This window comes from Terrapene carolina, unplaced genomic scaffold (genome assembly GCF_002925995.2).
Source record: "Terrapene carolina triunguis isolate 2854851 unplaced genomic scaffold, T_m_triunguis-2.0 Scaffold68, whole genome shotgun sequence".
Taxonomy (NCBI): Eukaryota; Metazoa; Chordata; order Testudines; family Emydidae; genus Terrapene; species Terrapene triunguis.
The window spans coordinates 5,662,798-5,681,468 of record NW_020664419.1 but is presented as its reverse complement, the minus strand read 5'-3'; the positions used below and the strand labels follow the sequence as shown (position 1 = coordinate 5,681,468).

General features: G+C 48.1%; 1 protein-coding gene across 5 annotated transcripts in view; it reads right to left on the bottom strand.

Annotated features, from left to right (window-relative positions):
* PFKFB3 (6-phosphofructo-2-kinase/fructose-2,6-biphosphatase 3) overlaps nt 1–18,671 on the bottom strand; it is a 73,320-nt gene that overhangs the window by 4,022 nt on the left and 50,627 nt on the right. For 2 of the 5 annotated variants that reach the window (XM_026648612.2, XM_026648610.2), the window contains exons 3-15: nt 17,892–17,988; nt 16,980–17,046; nt 16,274–16,348; nt 15,675–15,731; nt 12,103–12,227; nt 10,877–11,084; nt 10,474–10,620; nt 9,779–9,883; nt 8,009–8,138; nt 7,239–7,301; nt 6,934–6,998; nt 5,292–5,465; nt 3,916–3,938 (exon numbers count right to left, since the gene is read on the bottom strand). In XM_026648612.2, coding sequence (XP_026504397.1) covers nt 3,916–3,938; nt 5,292–5,465; nt 6,934–6,998; nt 7,239–7,301; nt 8,009–8,138; nt 9,779–9,883; nt 10,474–10,620; nt 10,877–11,084; nt 12,103–12,227; nt 15,675–15,731; nt 16,274–16,348; nt 16,980–17,046; nt 17,892–17,988 — 1,336 coding nt within the window. Of the gene's footprint in view, nt 1–17; nt 73–3,915; nt 3,939–5,291; nt 5,466–6,933; nt 6,999–7,238; nt 7,302–8,008; nt 8,139–9,778; nt 9,884–10,473; nt 10,621–10,876; nt 11,085–12,102; nt 12,228–15,674; nt 15,732–16,273; nt 16,349–16,979; nt 17,047–17,891; nt 17,989–18,671 lie in introns of those variants that run through there. The other 3 variants (XM_026648614.2, XM_026648611.2, XM_026648613.2) reach the window with 3 other exon arrangements.

Here is an 18,671-nt window from a genome sequence, read left to right as displayed (position 1 = left end):
AGCATGCATTAAGCCATTTACCTTGGAAATATTAGTAAAGAGAAAACTTTAAGGAAGTGATACACAGTTCGTCTTTAAGCGTGAAGAGTGAAGGGGAAAGAGAGAAGGGGAGAGGAGGGGAAGAGACTTTAAATTTGATTTAATAAAAGTTCATTCAGGATCAACACAAATAAAAAGACCACACACACACACACGCAACATTATAGTCAAAAGGCAACAGCTGTCCTTCCCACTTGCTCCCCAGTGCCTAGATCAGGAGTCGGCAACCTTTCAGAAGTGGTGTGCCGAGTCTTCATTTATTCACTCTGATTTAAGGTTTCGCGTGCCAGTAATACATTTTAACGTTTTTAGAAGGTCTCTTTCTATACGTCTATAATATATAACTAAACTATTGTTGTATGTAAAGTAAATAAGGTTTTTTAAATGTTTTTAGAAGCTTCATTTAAAATTAAATTAAAATGCAGAGCCCCCCGGACCAGTGGCCAGTGTGAGTGCCACTGAAAACCAGCTCACATGCCACCTTCGGCACACGTGCCATAGGTTGCCTACCCCTGGCCTAGATCCTACAGTGATGAGCACTTACTATAGTCTCTTCCCAGCAAAGGTGCTAGGCTGCTGGTCTGTGATCTTATTTCTTGCCTGCTTTCTAGATTACCCGCTATATTGTATACAATCCTATTAACAACAAAGAATCCAATCCATACTAGGATGGTGGTTCCCAGCCACTGATGCTTCAGGCTCTGGGAGCTAGAATTAGAAGGACGGGACATTAGGCACTCCGAGATCCTCAGCTGTTGTAAGTGGTCAGAGTTCCATTGACTTCAATGGCGCTACGACAAATTGACAACAGCCGAGCACCTGCCGTCGGCCCCGCCGTAGACCTATTTACACCCATGAACAAAATGAATCAGGGAGTGTACATAAGCGTAACATCTATCCCCAAATAGGGGTAAAAGTCAGGGTTGACTACGATTGGTGCAAGATGCTCTCTCTTCTAGCTGCTAAGGAGGTCACTTAGATGCTCATAGAGATTTGGATCAGGGAGGAGGGTGTTCGATGATAAACATGTGTCTAAGTCAGCCTAAGGTGAGATAACACAGTCAGGGGGTTGGAAGAACATGCCAGTTACACATCACCTCTGAATTTGGCCCTAATGCCTTAGGTTCCTCTTCCCTACCTTAAATGAGCTAAGCATGAAGGTGCCACCAATCAGTCAGCAAGGCAAGCTCCAAGCCATAATGGAGTCTGGCCTGCCCTAAGCTTTACTCTTGCAACTACTGTCAGAACTTGGAGAGCACCGGCTGGGAGCATCGGCTGGTTCAGCAGAGTTCTTGGCCTGGCAAACTGAGATAGCTGTCCCAAAAAGGTTTTGAACCTCTGCTTCAGAAGGGGCATTTTCAGTGGCACAATCAGCATCAAGCTGTTCAGTGCCTTTTGATTACAACGTGGACAATATTAAGAAGCACCCTCACAAGCAGTAAGGAAAGGAAAAAGAAGCCGTGCATGCCATGCTAGACAAATCAAAAACATAAATCAAGCCTGCATTTGTCCTTTAACATACAAGAGCTGAGCTCCCCACAAACGAAAATCTTTCAAAATGTCATGCCCAGGTTTGCTAACGTGACCCATTCCATTTCCCAACAACACACAGGCTGTTAGATTTGATATTGCAGATAGACTAGCACAAGATGAGAGGGAGATGATAAGAATTAATGAGGTTCGTCAGCGTGTGCCAGCTGCTGCGTTCAAGCCCAACTGAATTCTGCCTGATTTTACCGAATACTGCTCATTTTAGTTAACAGCAAATCCCAGCGTCTTGAAACAAACAAGGACAGAGATGCAACATTAACTATGACTCAGGCTGTTCAGATAGTGCGTAAGATGATGAACTGATGCCTTCTCACCATTACGCTGTACCTGTCCCCTGGCAGAGTACAGAGCACCAGTATGTGCCAATTAGGCTCCCTCGAACTAACATTCTGTTATTCTGCAACTGATCTGTAGAAAGCCACACAGTATGGAGTACAAAGCAGCAGGACTTAGGGCCATTCATTCAAAGCTCAGATACAACAGTGGCAAGAAGGGGGGAGGGATAGCTCAGTGGTGTGAGCATTGGCCTGCTAACCCAGGGTTGTGAGCTCAATCCTTGAGGGGGGCCATTTAGGGATCTGGGGCAAAAAAATAAAATAAAAAACTGTCAGGGATGGTACTTGGTCATGCTAATGAAGGCAGGGGACTGGACTCAATGACCTTTCAAGGTCCCTTCCAGTTCTATGAGATAGGTCTCTCTCTCTCTCTCTCTATAAAAGAATCATAATCTTGGCCATAGCTGGAGGTGTCTACTTTACTGTCTACCATCACCAAGCCAACATGGATACACTACTCCCAAGAAGCCTCAAATCCTGATTGGCTTGTCACAGTTTTGCAGGTAGATGGATACCATGACCCGACAGGTCTCAGCCCAAGTCTAAACAGCCTCCCTTGAGACAGGAGATAAAATCCTTCTAGGGTGAGAGGAGCAACTTGAAGCAGGACCCTCTCCAGGAAGCTCGTTTGGTGCAACCTCCCACTCTGTGTTCCCTCTAAGGTGTGCAGCTGCGCACAAGAGGGCATCAAGGGCCGCGAAACTAATTAGTGGAGCCGCGCAACCAGAGGTGGGCCTGGACCCCAAAGAGGATGTGTAAGGTGAGGTGGGAGGTAGATGGGGGCAGTGGGGTGAGGTGGGGAGCATGGGGCATGCAGGGCTAGGGCAGGGAGAGACGCCTCTCTCCACTGCTACCTGCCCACTCTTTCTGCAGTAGGCCCACCCCCGTTTGGCTGGGTTATACAGAAGGATAGCAGGATTTGGTGCCTTGACATCTTCAATACATCTAGATGCATAGGAAAAGATTCAATGTTGTCCTATTCAATTCCTGACAAAGCCATGATCGGATTCCCTAGCAGAAAGTGTTCTAATATAATCTTGCAAATTAGAAAACTCTGACAATTCAAATGCTAAATGGCAGTTTTCTACATAGCTCTTGTAACAGAAAACGATACAAGGCCTTGCATTACTTTTTAGCAAAAAGTAATACATAATATATAGCTTATGAAAATGAATACATAGCAAGGTCAACTGCAGATGCAGCTTCAGCAACCCTTTAGTAGAAGGGTACAGAAAGCTGCTTAAGTCTGATCAGCAATTCAGGTTTTTTGTTCGCACCGGTGGCACGCAACCGCACATCACCTCGATATTGGTGTTGCACATACCAAAATTCATTCCGCGCATGGAAGGAAAAAATTAGAGGGAACATTGCTCCCACTTGTTGCATTCTAAGGAGGTGGAAAAACTGTTGTGTGGAAGTCTCTCCATGAGCCAGAGATGCAAGCCATCCCTGGCCAGGAGGGAATAGCACGAACTAGACATGGGTTGGGGAGGGCGGAGGCTGATTGCACCAGAGGCAAAGCAGCCCCCCTCTCCACCTTCTAATCAGACACTGCTAAACCACATCTGCTGAAGTAGGAGTGTCACAGCTAACAGGAAGCTAAGCCAGCACCCAGGCAGGAAGGAAGGACAAACCAGAACGACAAACCAGATTAGAGGGTACAAGCACAGATGAGAATCCTTAACAGATTCCAATGTCCTTGACCAAATGGTTGGAAAGGGAGCAGGAGGGGGACTAGAAGAAGAGAGATTGGGGTTTAGCAGTAGCAGAGCCAAGACCCTTGAGTGTTTGAATACCACTGATGGCCCCTCTTCCCCCCCCCTCCATAAAGATGCATGAATTCCCCCCGAATGAAGGAAGACTTGGGAGCCACAGAATTAAAATCTGGAACTCAATCTAGTTTCACAGCAGCAACAACAAAGAAGATAACAACACAGCCAGCTGGAAGGTAGGAGACACGCAAAGGAAAAACTCACAAGAAGATACTTACAGACACGCCTTCCCTAGTAAAGGCTGCAAGGAGACAAAGAGATAGAGAAAATGGAAAGAGAGGCGTCAGTAACAGAGTGCACGTAGGAAGGGAGTCATTTGAAATCAGCAAGAGGCAACCAACCAAAGAACAATTCCAGGTCGAATCTGGGCAGAGGGTTAATTGGAAGGAGCGCTAGCATGAAGGACACCAAAACTGGAGACCTCCTTAACCATCTCCTTTAGTGCTAATTGGGAACCAGATGTTAGTGCAAAGCAGCCACCAACCAGAACCTCCAGCAATTCATCCCAGCCCGGCAGTGTTTGAACTTGCCACCTTACTTTTTGGGACTGGCCTACAAGACAGTGGAGAGGGCAACAGGGAATTAACATGGACCACAGGGCACAGGAAGAGCGGACAGACCAGGCAGCATGCTCTTATTACCCCCTAATGGGGGCATGGAGTTCCTCTATAACTAAGGTTGCTTCTAAGGCCTGAACAGACCCACTTTTATGGGTGCTTGTGTAGCCAGCACCCCAGATCTTTAATTGTGGGGGGAACTGACTGGGAGGAAGGAGTTTTACTACTCTATTAAATATCAGACAAGCAATCATGGGGAGAAGTAAGCACTAAGCAGTGCCCCTGGAGGAGCTCCTTCCTCTATAATGGACAGAACAAGAAAGCCCATGCGTCCCCCTGGGATTTGTGCAACCATACACAGTAGATGGTTCCTGCCAGGCTGCGACTCAAGTCATGGCCAATAGAGTCAAAGCCAGTTTATCAGCTCCATGACAGCCGGTCTTTAGGGCTGCCGTTCAAAAAGGCAACATAGGCTGTTCTCTTGCCCCACGTCTAGCTAGGCTGGAGTTCTTGGGAGAGCGATGGGAAGGGAAGCAGGTGCGGCCAGGGCATAGCTTCCCAGAGGTCATTATTAAGATCATGTCAAGAATGATTCCCTTATTGCAGCATCTAGAACTAACCTCCAATCTAGTAAAGGACAGCTAGATCCCAGAGGAGGAAGGAGTGGAGATGCCAATGAATGATCTGGAATGGGAGTGGGCAAACCAGCACCATGCACCTATTTAGAAGCTTGCACAGTAGAGGAGTTCAGAGGCACTTGAATGGGGCCAGAGAGAAATATTAAATTTCAACAACACAGTTGCTTAGTTCAGTCTGGATTTGGATTTTCCTGGGCTTCCAAGGGTCCCAAGAAGCAAGAGACTGAACAGCGAGTTAATTTTAGGTGCTTTTAATAGAAGGGAGGGCGCTGGTAGTAAACTGTAACTAAATTTAGCTAAAAGACAGCAGCATAATTAAAATAATCAAAGGCTGCTCCCTGGATTAATAAGCGACAAGAAGCGAACAACAATAAAGAGAAGAAGAAGAATTCGACTAACTTGTCCAGGCAGCTGCGTGGGCACCTCTTGGGGCATACAGACTGGCAGGACAGCAGAAGAAGAAGCCACATGCTCGTCAAAGCTGTTGATGCGAGGTTTTTTGGTGGGCTCTGGGCTTGCTAGAGGGGTAACACTATTACGTCTCATGAGCGGGTTAGGTCCCTTCTTTGCTTCCTAAATTAGAGCGAGACAAAGACAAAAAGGAAGAAGGCGAAAGTTATGAAAAAAAGCAATTTTAAATTCTCCTCTATTTCCCCACCCTCCAAAAAAAACCCCATCTACATATATGGTGCGTGTTTGATGCATTAATGTCCCTGATCACCAAGTGCAACACAAAGGTCAGGAGAGACTTTCCAAGGGAAAAAAACCCTACGTTCTGAACCCTTCTGGTTCTACGCACACAGAAAAGGCCACGACTTGCAGTGATAGTTGGCTAGAACAGGAAGGTTCTTCTGTCTCCTTCTCAAGATCTTTCCCGCAGACCCAAACAGATAGGCAAGAGGAGAGCACAAAAGCAAGAAGCACAGGAGGGAGCTAGTCTAGCTAGCCAATGAGAGCGACTGATTCGGCAACTGGACAGAGCAGCCAGGGAAGTTCCACTGCAAAGGGCTTATGCTCACCTATGGGATGTTCTGCTTCCTGGAACTGCCCACAATTCCCGGGTGAAAGGGAGTGACAGCTACCCATGCAGCATATTAGGAGAACCACCAGAGCAATTTGTGCTTGTCTAGCTTTATTTTCTCACCACAGCCTAGCTCTTGTTATTGCTGCAGAACCCATTGCTCCAATACAGCAGCTGTCAAAGGATTCAAAAGCTCTTGATCTACGCTACCCAGCCGGGAATTGCTTCACCCATTGCCGATTAAGCAGCCACCTCTAGGCGGGAAAGGCTGACTTCTGGCAACACTACGATGCAGTTTAGGACAGGAAGTGAAGAAGAAAGAAATAGTCACCTGAAAGGGGGACTGTTTAAATTGGATCTATGAGCACAGCACCCCCGAACACTGTGCTGGAGCATGCCTTCAGTGCCCACACCATGAGAGTATGCCATCTCCTAAATCATCAGCACCACTGCTCGTAGCACCTACGTGTTCCTATCCATGTACTGACCAGGCTTAACTCTGCTTAGCTTACAAGCCCACAGCACCAGCTGTTACACCACAGCGCATTCATCTCACTCCCCAAAGGAGACTGCCAACATTTTCCCTTCCTCTCCCCTAGCCCTCCACAAGCCTAGAGCGCACTCACCTCTTCTGCTTAACAAGGAACGTGGCCTGATGGCTCTGTCCCTAACTATGGCACCCTGCCTCCTCCTCAGGCATTTATCAGTCTAGGCTCATTGGCTGTCAGAGGGCCTGATCCAAAGCCCGATGAAAGTCTGTCCATTGACTTCGGTGGGCTTGGGATCAAGCCCCTAGCATGTAGGGGAAGCACCTGAAGGCAGGTGGGGGGGGGAGAGGTCAGGGTCTTTAATTTCTGAAGCCTCCTAATCTGCCTGCAACACCTGAAGCCAGTTCTAAAATGGCTGCTCATGGTGCCCAGCCAAGCGATCCCCCACCCCCTCTTGAAGTCCTTGTTGCCGGCTAACATTAGGAGGAAGGAGAGAGAGTGACTGACAGATCTAAAGCAAAGCACAACTCACCTCTGTCTGGTCTCTGTGAGTGTTCACCGCTTCGACGTTCAGACAGATGGACTCCACTCGGCAACCTGCAGTGAGGAGCGAGAGACTGTCAGCAATTTATGGTTCCTCATTACTTTAGGGTAGAGCCCAAAGGCTTCAGTCAGGCTCAGGGACCCATTGTGCTAGGCAGTGCACAGACACACAGGAAGAGAGCCCCAGTCCTGCCCACAAGAGCCTACAATCTATCCTGAACCGAGGTGTAACCATCAGCAAACACTTCACCCAACCGCGCGAGCCAGCATGTCAAGGAAAAACGTTCCACTTACCATAGGCCACAGGTGTCAGCTTCAGCACCGTGTGAAGGGGGCATTTCAGGTAGGGCATTTCAGCTGGAAGAACAGCAAACAAGGGGGGAGGGAGGTTAGTGGCAGCACAGGTGGCAGAATCCACTCTGCAAATGTGTTTGCATATGTATGGACTCACTCTACCCTTCTGTAGAGGCCGGTGGGAGCTCCCCTCCCCGTGTATAACTTAGCACACTGCCGAGGTCACCCGAAGCACAGGCAAAACAAGGGTCCACCCAGGGCTCCACTCTACAGCTGGCCCAACACCCCTGGCTAGTTCCAATCTCCCACTTCAGCAGCAGGATCGGACTGGGAGACTAAATGCCCCCTCCTCGGTAACTCGGGGACTCCTCAGGCCAACCCTGGAGCTCACTTGGCGGTGCCAGAGTTCCAACAGATGTTCAGAGGAATGACACTGCAGCAGCCCAGAAGCATAGGAGAGGATCTACACTCTCAGTGACCAGCCCACCTCATGATACAGCAGCGGCTCAGACTGGTGCAATTCCACTTAAAATACTGCGAGCGTCATATGGCCCACTCTTTGCAGACACAGAACTATGCAGACACAGCAGCACCCCCAACACCAGCCAACTTTGAGAACTCCTTGGATGAGTGTGCAAGGAGTCCCTTTCTCTCTGAGCTTCTGTAAAATACCCCCATCCGCCTTCCCCTTGCAACCCAATGTAAACAGCCGGAAACAACATGGGACCCAACTGCCTCCTGCTAAGTCTGCCGGGGTGGGTGTCACATACCCGCGCTCTTGTCTAGGAAATAAGCCAGAAGGCACCGCATCACAGCCTGGTGACAGATCACAAGGACGTTCTCCTGCCTCTCCAGCTCCATGATGACTGGCTCCAGGCGCTGCACCAGATCTTGGTATGACTGCAAAATAAACAGAGCTAGAGATAAATTCACAGAGCACAGTCAGGAGTTACAAGGAGTCAAAAGCAAAGCCACCATTTTGGTCCATCTTTAAACCAAGTGAAACCCACAAAACTCCTGGAGTTTGGAGCTGTATCCATGACTTACAGGACAAGCTGGAACACTGTTGAAGTGATGCTTTAAGTGGGGTCGGTAACAAGAGGAGTTTCCTTCTCCTACTGGATTCTTTTAAACTGGACATATATTCACAACCCCCCTCTCCTACTACACAGAAGAATCACCGCCACCATTTGAGATCCACCCAACCTTTCCACAATGCCAGCGAGAGTTTGCCTGGAGGTTGTGCCCTTCTGCTTAAGCAGATCTGTTCTGAACCATGCACATCTCTCAGCTCAAAAATGAATTTAGCGTTGGTGAAAGGTTCTAAATCAATCAGCCTTACAGACTGAGGTCTTCCGTCTAGTCAGAGTACAGGAGGCAGAGGCAATGCGAGATCTCCCACACCGCCAACCTGTTTTAACTCTGAATGATAGGGACCACCCTCTACAAATCAGGAGGTACTTTTGGCTCAGTGGAACATCTGGCCCTTGGCTTCTCCGCAGAGACTGCCAGCAAGGGTGCCAACCATGGTGGCCATCTACCCCCTAGGAATTGACTTTAAGTCACAAGTAACATGGATTTGAACTTGTGGCAAAAGGCTCTATGGCCCATTAGCCAACCCTTCCAAGTAATTTCAGCAGTTCTCTAAAATGAACACACCACATCTCATGACAGAACACTAAACACAAAGTCACTTCTCTGCTCTGGTACTGGGAGGAGAAAGAACCTCAGCAACAGACAGAATTCTGCTTTCCTATCTGCACTGGAAACCAGAAGGGTTCATTAAGCTACATGGAGTTTTTGAGGATAATAATATCTGTTTCAGAAGCTCGTTTTTCTACAAGAGCCATAAACTCTGGAGGACTGGCGCACAGAAACACCAGTGTACAGAAACAAGAGTGGTAGCTGGTGGGAATTTTAGCCCCTACGGTCAATATTACGCACATCACTATTCCATAACTTTGAAATCTACAAGCCTGTATTTTTCCAGGAGCTGGTGGATATTCTTCATACATCTTTGTCTTTATTCCATAGCACTGAACTAAACTCCCATGTCAATGGACACACATCACTTCATCACCCCCTAAAAATGTACCATCAGCTCACTCCCCCAGCCAGCAGAGAGTGCTGGAGAGATGCTACCATCAGCCTCAGGAGGGTGCCTTAGGGCAGGGGAGTAAAGAGAACTCCTTTGGGATGAAAGATGCTCTTTTACATTAAATATAGGGCCAGATTCAGATATCTTTACTCAGGTTAAGCAGCACCTTATGCCTCGAGCGGTCTTCATGAAATCAACGGGACCATCCATCAACTTGACTAAGGTATCAGAACCAGCCCGTAATAATTTGACAAGCACCCAAAAGCGGTCCGCACTCACATCTAGTTACCACTTTGACTCAAAGTACTCAGAGATCCTAGACTGACCCATTTCTTTTCTGCCCTCTAGGCTGGATGCAGAGCAGAAGGGTATATGGGGATGATAGGAAAGTATGTGGCGTTTTAGACCAGTCACGTCCCAGAGGGTTTCTCTGCAGACATACCTCTCCAGAAGGGTAGCGGTAATAATATTTGTCCTGATCGCGTAAAGCAAATTCCTCCGGGTGCTTCTCCTTGATCTCTTCGTAAGTCATCTCTTCGCATACACCCTGCGGGAACAAGACATCCCTCGAGGTTATTTACTGGGCTCCAGACAACAGAGCTGCAGGTGCCAACCAATGCAGGTACCAGGCAGCCTTACGGCAAACCCTTCTCCCGCACATAGAGAATAACCTGCACTTGAGCTCCTCAGAATTCAGCTGTGCAGTGGCCCTACGTGGCAGCAATTTTAAACCAGTAGGTTAGAGACAAAAGCTAACAAGCTCTTTGGCAGCACCGCATGCGCTACCAAAACCAGGCCGGCAAACAATATTGCCTCTTTACGTCTCTGGAGAGGTTTGACGTCACTGCTTAGGAAACGTCAGCACTGGCCGTCAGAGCAAGGCACTGAGTCAGCTTCCCCGCACTCAGCACTTCCACAGCACCTCAGTCCTGGCCCTCCCCTTCCCATGCTCGCTATTACGGCGCCAGGCCTCTCCTGGACAAAATACAGCCGCGCTGACCAGGTCACAGTGTGTTGGAGTGAGCAAACCTTGCTTCCACTGTGACATTTGGGCAGAGGTGGAAGGCCAGTGCCCTCACCACTCTGCTCACCCAGACAGTGAGAGTCAGCAATTAGTAATCCAGTTAAGATGCTTACGGCATCGATTTCGTTGAGCGCCTTCCACTGTTCATAGGGCAGCTTGAGGGCTTCTGCCGTTTGGATTGTCCTCTTGAGTTGGCTGGTCCAGATTTTGAGGTCCTTCAGGTTCTGCTCCTCAACAAATTTGTTCAATGCAATGGCAAACTAAAGGAGATAAAACAAAGAGTGTGGTTATTGAACCTCCGCTACCCAGGGCTTCCAGATGGTCCTGCTTACCCCGGATTTCAGAGGTGCTCATTTAGGCGCCAGTAGTGCACTGAAATGTTGCCAATTCAGAAGACACATTCAGGCCAACACCAAGTATATATATCTGATGCCACCTTGTCTCATACACGGCATATTACACAACCGGGGACTTGCTCCCCCCTGCCCAAATACAAGAGGGATATTGTTCCCCTACCTTCTTGCCCCTATTGGAGAGTCCAGAGTCGCCTCCAATCTTCCCTTTGAGGTTGAATTCGCTCTCGCCGTGTCGACACAGATAAATGGTGCGGGGCTGGACATGGATGTTCATTAGGTAATAGACAATCCTGCTCTGGATGTGATCCTGGACCCTGTTCACCAGGAACCTCCGGCCAACATCGATCACTTTGATCAGAGACACGTCCCTGTGGAAGCCATGACAAGGAGCAGTGGAAACATGAAGCAAAGGCAACTCTCGAGAATAAATGTCAAGGGGATATAATCCCCATGTTAAAAGGATTTGCTGCAGGGGTATTTCATGGTAGCTTTAAGGCTTTTCTTTGAAATCACTGCTACATTGAGACTGGCCAGGTAATCTCCATTTTCCTTGTTCCGTTAAAAAAAGATTAACTAAGATTCTTCTGACTCCAGGCCCACGGCTAGTAGCTAGCACAAGCCTCCATTGTAGGAGAGATCTGGGATGAGGCAGCGTCCCCCATGTGGCTTTCACACCTCGGGACAGCTGGGATTGACACCACACATTGAATGACTGACTACACTGAAACCAGGAAGGCCCAGAGAAAGCCACCTGCTGCCCCACACCCATGCCAGGTGCAGAAAGTCACAGGATGATGGAGGAGTTACTCATGGTAAAAAAGTGTTCCCAAATGGAGAAGCAGAGGAGATAAATATTGCAGCACTGCAGACTAAAACTGGCTCTATCCAGAGTCACTTAGGGTGGCCAGAGCCTCCTGGGTGTCTGCTCTGGCTGGAGAGTTGATTACGGTAGGGGCCGGCTCCCTCCCAGGGCTCGCAACGTTACAGAGCTTTGATGGGATGATGTCAAAAGGTTCAGAGAAGCACCCCAAATCTCAGCTGCCCCTCCAAAGTTCTTGGGTCTGGAAACCAGCCTGAAAGCCTCAAGAAATCAGCACACGCTGCTTCTGGTCGGCCCAGAAATCGCATGTAAAAGTTACTGCAGGATGCTCTGGTACTCTGGCTCCAGGCTGGAGCCACAAGGCATAAAGGATGGTGAAAAAGCCAGATCTTTTTGGCCCTCCGATAGGTGCTTGAGTTTAATGAGAGTTTGGGACTCACTCTTATTTTATTCTAATAAATTCACTTTTTCAAACAGAAACTGAAATACAGATCTATATTTTATTACCCTTTTCTTCCAAGACAAAACACCTTCAAGCCAAGCTATTTCAAAGCGAAACCCCTTACCTGTCATAGTTATCTGGGTCAAGCGGCTGGTAGCTGGCCTGGTAACAATTGATTCTCTTCATAAAGTCTTCCATGGCATCAGTTGAGTTGCAGTCCCTATAATCCGGGCTGGACAATTTAACTTCCTGCAGCAACACAGAAAGCAAATCAATGCGTCATCAGAAAGCTTTCTGTACAGACAAAAGCTAGCGCCTCAGGTCAATGACAGTGCAAACACGATATGTCTTGGAACAGTCAGGCTGGTCTAATATCAGGTGTCAAAGCTCTTCCAAGAGTCAGGTACAAAGAGTCCACTTACAGCTGGAATTTTGAAGTTATAAAAGAAGTAAAGTAAGAACGAATGGTAAGTGTAAGATGGGTAAACACATGGCTGCAACGCGTATCTTGGGTTACCATTTCCTCTCCGAATCAAAGGTTACCTAGCTCAAGGGTTTCTCAGTGATTCAGCCTCAACATTTTGTTGCCAAGAAAAGAGAAGTGAGTCCAGGGACAGTCTCAGCTCTCTAACGAGTCAGCTGAGCACACCCACACGAAGGGGAAAAAAATACACCATCCAACTACTTGTAAAGAGAACCAGTGATGTCTACGTGGTTAGAGTGGAACATGGGAAGCAAGTGACCTTAGGCAAGATAGTTGTACAGCACGTAGCAGAATGGGGTCCTTGTCCATGAATACCTACTGCATTAGAAATACACCTCTACCCCGAAAGAACGCGACCCAATATAACACGAATTCGGATATAACGCGGTAAAGCAGCGGGGAGCCCCGGCCCTTTTAAGTGCCACCCAAGCCCTGCTGCTTTACCGCGTTATATCTGAATTCGTGTGGAGCCCCAGGCCCTTTAAATCCCCACCCGAGCCCGGCTGCTGGAGCTCTGGCAGTGATTTAAAGGGACCGGGGCTCCCCGCAGCGGCTGGAGCACCAGGCCCTTTAAATCACCGCCAGGGAAGCCGGTCCAGTCCAGCACGGTGTACCGGCTCTTGCCGGTAGGCCGTACCAGACCATACCCGATATAACGCAGTCTCACCTATAAGGCGGTGAGATTTTTTGGCTCCCGAGGACCGCGTTATATCGGGGTAGAGGTGTAATTTAAATGTTTTGTGCCTCAGTTTCCCCATCTGTGTAATGGAGGTAATAGTGCTTTACTTCCTCCCACTGGCATCATTAATTAGCATCTGTGAATTGCTTTAGGATCCCTGGATGACACATGCTGTAAAGCCACAATGTTATCATCCAACATTTACTCTAAGTTTCTGATACTGCAGCATCAAGCTTAGGCATTGCAGCTAACAGTGTTGGTGTTGCAATTACATCAAACTCGCTGACCCTACAATGGCTTACACATGTCAGTAATATGGACACCAATGCAACAACTCATGCGAGTCAAGATAAGTGTGTGCAGAACTGTTTGCAGGATCAGGGCCTTTTGTCATTGATGTCATTATTATAATTTATTTTCTTATATTGCATCTGAGCACTAACACATTGTTAATCTGTAACGTCCGGTGAAGCAGAAACTTACACACAATTTTATCTCCAAGCACGTACTTATGCATTAACTAACTTGAAGGGAAGTTATTGATTTGTGTAAAATAAGGTGTAAGCTATCCACAGAGATAAGAAGGGAAATAACCAAATCAAGGATAGACTGAGAGAAATCTGGTCAGCTCCAAGGTTTTTCTTTCAGTTCTTTTGGGGGCCTGCCCATGGAGGCCAAACTCCCATTGAACTTCACAGGAACTGTGCTTGTATGAGGGTGACAAGATGGACCCCATTCAAGTGTAGGATGTTCCCAGGTGCACCTTTATCTGTCTGAATGTAACTCAAAGCTGTGTAGGTTGCTAATATCATTAAGGGAATTCGATGGAAAGGGGAAGAATGAGTCAGCTTCATATGTGGTGACACCAGACAGCAATACAAGACAAACCCGTGCCATAAAACCTTGTCACCTAGAGACAAGCACCATTTGAACTCTGGGCATCAAGCCAATGGAGTTTGAGGTGCTGTAAAATGACTTGGAATGTTGTGATGTAGAACTGGAGATAAGATTGGCAGTTGGAAGAGTGTCTGGTAACAAGTTAGCAGGGAAAGTGAATTTTCATTAAAGAAATAAAAAAAGCCCCTCTCTGCTCTGGCCAACCCTAAGGCAGGGGGTTACCTCTTCTGACACATGCACAGGCAGGGCAGGGCACCAAAAAGACAGCTTCTCAAGAAGGAAATTGCATGCCATTAATGTTTCTTCCCTAGCTAAGACTTCATCTAGCAAGGAAAAACGTGTGTAGTGAGGCCCGGTTACTGTCTTTTCTTGTGCATCTGTTTAATAGCAGACCTTGAATAAAGTTTTCAAAAAGCACAGAAGTGACTTAGGAGCCTAAGTCCCATTGACTTGCACTGAGATTTAGGCTTCAAGGTCATTTTTGAAAACGGGATTTATACTCCAGTCACTTAAGCACTTTTGAAAAAATTGCCCCTTGTTATGAAGTTATATTGTGACAAAGTGGGAATATTTTGTAATATTTTTTATGAGTCACGTGAGCCTCGGTTTCCCCCATACTTTGGATTGCTACCAAGTGGTGGGAAAAGGATTACGTTTGCTCTCAGGGCAGACTACAAAATATAGATGTGTGTCACCCCTGTCTGGGTGGAACAATTAGCGTCATTAAGAAACTGGCTGAAACTAGCTCAGATCAACAAGGGGTCCAGAGACACAATGCAAGCTCCAGTGACTCATAACTTGAGTCTCACCAGCAGGAAGCTACAGCCAGGGGGTTGTGAACTCAGGATGGTCCTGCCTGGAGAACAAAGGACAGACATGACCAACAGGGAATAAGAGATGGCTTCTGGAAGAAGCTCGGGGCTCTCTCACCTTGGAATGGACTAAGGAAGGAAGTCAGGGAGAGACAGAGCTTGAAAATGGAGTTCCCCACAGCTTGGCTGGTGAATTGTGTCTTGACCAGAATGGACTACGCTTTAACCTTCGTTTCTCTGTGCTAACCTGAGGACTTCCAATGCTGCGTTCCACTTGACCAATAAACTCTACTCTGTTTTGAAAATGCTGTTTGGGGGTGACACTGCAAATACCGGTTGGGGTGCGGTCGTCCTTGAAGAGAACACACGTCTCTACCAGTTGGACTTGCTGAGCAGCGCAGGGCTGCTGGAGCCCAGCAGCTCAGTCTAGGAGGCCGTGAAGCAGCGTGGCCTACCCTGAAGGAAGAGTGAGACCCCCATGGTGGGGAGGGGGGTGTCCTGGCACACTGCAGGGCTTCCTCCAAGAGACTGTTCAAAAGCTGGGGTGTGGCACAGATCCTGTGGATCCGTGGCAGTTACATATTAAAAGAACGGGGACTGGGGAGCTCAGAAAAGATTGCAAGTGATGGCTGTATTCAAATGCTTTTGCCTAGTCCTGAAGAGGCTGGTGCCAGACAGTCTTTACACACTTTCTGCCCGGAGAGAGGTAAAAACTAAAAATCCTCAGCTGCCGCTGAAGTACAATAAACTGATCACCAGCTAGGGTCAGATACAATCTGTGCAAATACAGGATTTAGAAATAGATAACAGCTTTCCATTCTCACCATAACATTGGTGGCAACCACGGATGGGTCATTGCAAACAGATTCAATGAAGAACACCTGGAAGACAAAGCAAACACCGGTTGAAGTCTGGCAGTGAAACATAGGGAGTTTATTACATCCAGCCTGATGTCTGCTCTAACCACTCCATGCAATTCTGAGTAGAATGTTTCAAAACTATTTCCTAATCCACCGTATGGCAGAAAGTTTCCCCTCTCACCAGCTCATCTATTTTATTCTCCTTGGCTTGGAGATCTTAGTGGGGAGTTGGGTGGAAATGTTCTTTATGTTTGGTTCCCACTAACCTGGGCTCTGGAAACCCAAGGTCAATTCCCTGCTTCGCCACAGACTTCCTGTGTGACCTTGGGCATGTCACGTAGGCCCAGATCCTCAAAGGTATTGAGACTCCTCACTCCCAAGTTAGGCAACTAAATACCTTTGAGGACCTGGGCCTAAGGCTCTCTGTGCCTCTGTTTTCCCATCTGTAAAACAGCACTTCCCCACCTCAAAGGGGTGTTGTGAGGCCTGAGAGATACTCAGAGACTATGGTAACGCAGGCCATATAAGTACCTTAGATAGATAAAAGTCTGGTGTATACTGACCTTGAACCCATTTTCTTTGGCAAAGTTTAAGACCATTCCTCTTCTCTCCCTTGTTGTATTGGTAGCATCAAAAACCTATACAATAAAAATGCCAGGGAGGTCACCTTCAGGGGACATTTAAATAGCTCTCAGGGGAGGGGGAGAGAGGAGTATTGTTTGACAGTATATTTGCTGAGGTTTAGAATCAGAAAAAGGAAGTAATAAATTAATCACTTAAGGCAGTTTTCAGTTATAAGCCTTTGTATCTTAGAACAAAAACATGGCGGAAAAAACCTCCAGAAGGCAAGTAAGGGAGCAAAAGGGATCCCATGGATTTAATGGCGTGTGCAAGGAAGGAGGGTCTTAAGGCACTGAAGTTGTGGGTTCAGTTCCTGGCTCTCCCACCACAAGCTTCCTTTGTAGCCTTGGGGAAGTCACTTAATTCCTCAGCCTCTTTTCAGCCCTGCAAGCAGCAGATAGAATACTCATAGGGAGGCTGTGAGGAAGGCTTCGTTCATGTTTGTGAGGTACTGTGGTGATGGGACCAATCTGAAGTCCTGTAACGATGGGAACGGCCTCTTCCCCAAGGCGCTGTTCCAGTGTGTAGAACACAGGCTGCAGGATGCAGTTTCACTGGGGGACTGTCTCAGCACACACTGACGAGGGAGTATTTTGAGGATGGAAAGAGGCCTCTTGTTTCAACTAGCAGCCCCCCATCTGAACTTACCGCGATCTGGCCACCTTCCTCCGACAGGTACAATTTGACGTCTCTCAAGGCAGCTAAGGCACATTGTCTGCAGCAGAGGAAGAAAGAGATGTTTCTTAAGTAACTAGAGATGCTTATAAGAGCCAGTGGCTTGTTCCTGATGAAGAAGCCTTAAAGTTCCAACTCCTCCTAACCTTCCCACAACCCACGATTCCTGGTACGTGCAAGGACTGATATCCCCGATGGACGGTCCGGAGCTGTGCGGTCAAAAGCCCCCGTTCTAGCATTTACCGCGAGGCCACCGGCTTCACATCCATGAGGTTTGCCCACTTTGCAGATGGGAATCCCAATCCTGACTTCCTGTGAGCGACTGATTAGATAACAGCTATAACGCTCTGTGAACATGAAGCCACTCTGCAGGCTAAATGTTATTCAACACCTCAACGGACAGCGGGCGGCCTTGCACCTTCTGGTGGCTCTGACAAGCTAAAAGGGAGCTGCACTCCACTTTCTCACCACAGAACCCCAAACCGGGAATGTCAATAGCCTGGCCTGGAACTGGGGAGTCCCTGGGCTCCAAGGCCGATACTCTTAGGGCTCGCTTTTCAGAAATGCTGAGACCCCTCAAAAGTTCAGCTAACGTCCATGGGAGCTGCAGGTGCTCAGCACTTCTGAAAAATCAGGCCCTGAGGCTTAGATCCTCAAAGGGAATTGGTGCCTAAATCCCTTTCAGGATCTGGGCCTAAGCCTTGAATGGCATTCAGGCAGCAGGGGAAATCTTAAGAGACCGGGTCGGACCATGTTTCCAGTTACACTGTTCTAACTCCAGAATAATTCCCTTGAAATCAGGGGGAAGGGTTACCTCCAATTTACAGCAGATTTTGGCTCAAAGAGAGCGGGCGGGTTAACAGAACGAGGCAACAGCAAACTTACTTCCGGACATTCATGCCCTCCTCGTTGTCAGGGCGGAAGAAGTCATAGGAGCTGTAATGCTTCACCGCCTCCCGGCGATACTCTCCCACGTTGAAAACTGCAAGGTGAAGGCAGGCAGTGAGTACAGCATTGGAAAGGGGCCAGCTAGTATGTCCCATACACAGCTCAGCAGGCCCCAGGGGCATGACAGTATGTACGGAAACCCATCCAGAGATTGGCAGGAAAAGGGTTAACCCCCTCTCTCTCTCGCAACACCCCCACTACGAAACTAGCATCTCCAGCAGATATTCTCCAGGGATCCCAGCCGCAAGGGTGTCAAACATGGCTGGGCTCAGCAGCCCACTGCTCCACTGCAAGGAGTTTCTGGCAAGTGCCCACACTCTCTGGACAGATCCGAGAGCCAGATTCACCCTGGGAGGAGGTGGAGCAAAAGGCTTTGGGAAATCCCTCACACACTGAACTCTGCTGCAAGAAGCCCTTTCGATAAACAAACCAAATGGGCTTGGCCCCCTCGGCGAAAAAGGAACATCTCTGTAGTCACTCATCAATGGAAGGGGCAGGCAGAAGCCAGGATCCTCTCTCAAGGATCTCTCTCCCCGATAGATGCGGACAGGGCCGGCTCTAACTTTTTTGCCGCCCCAAGAAAAAAAAAACAAAACAAAAAAACCGCCCCGCCGTAACAACCCCCCCGCGCCACCCCGCCGAACCAAAAACAACCCCTCCAGCGCCGCCCCGCCAAACCAAAAAAAAACCAAAAAAACCCCCAAGCGCTGCCCCGCC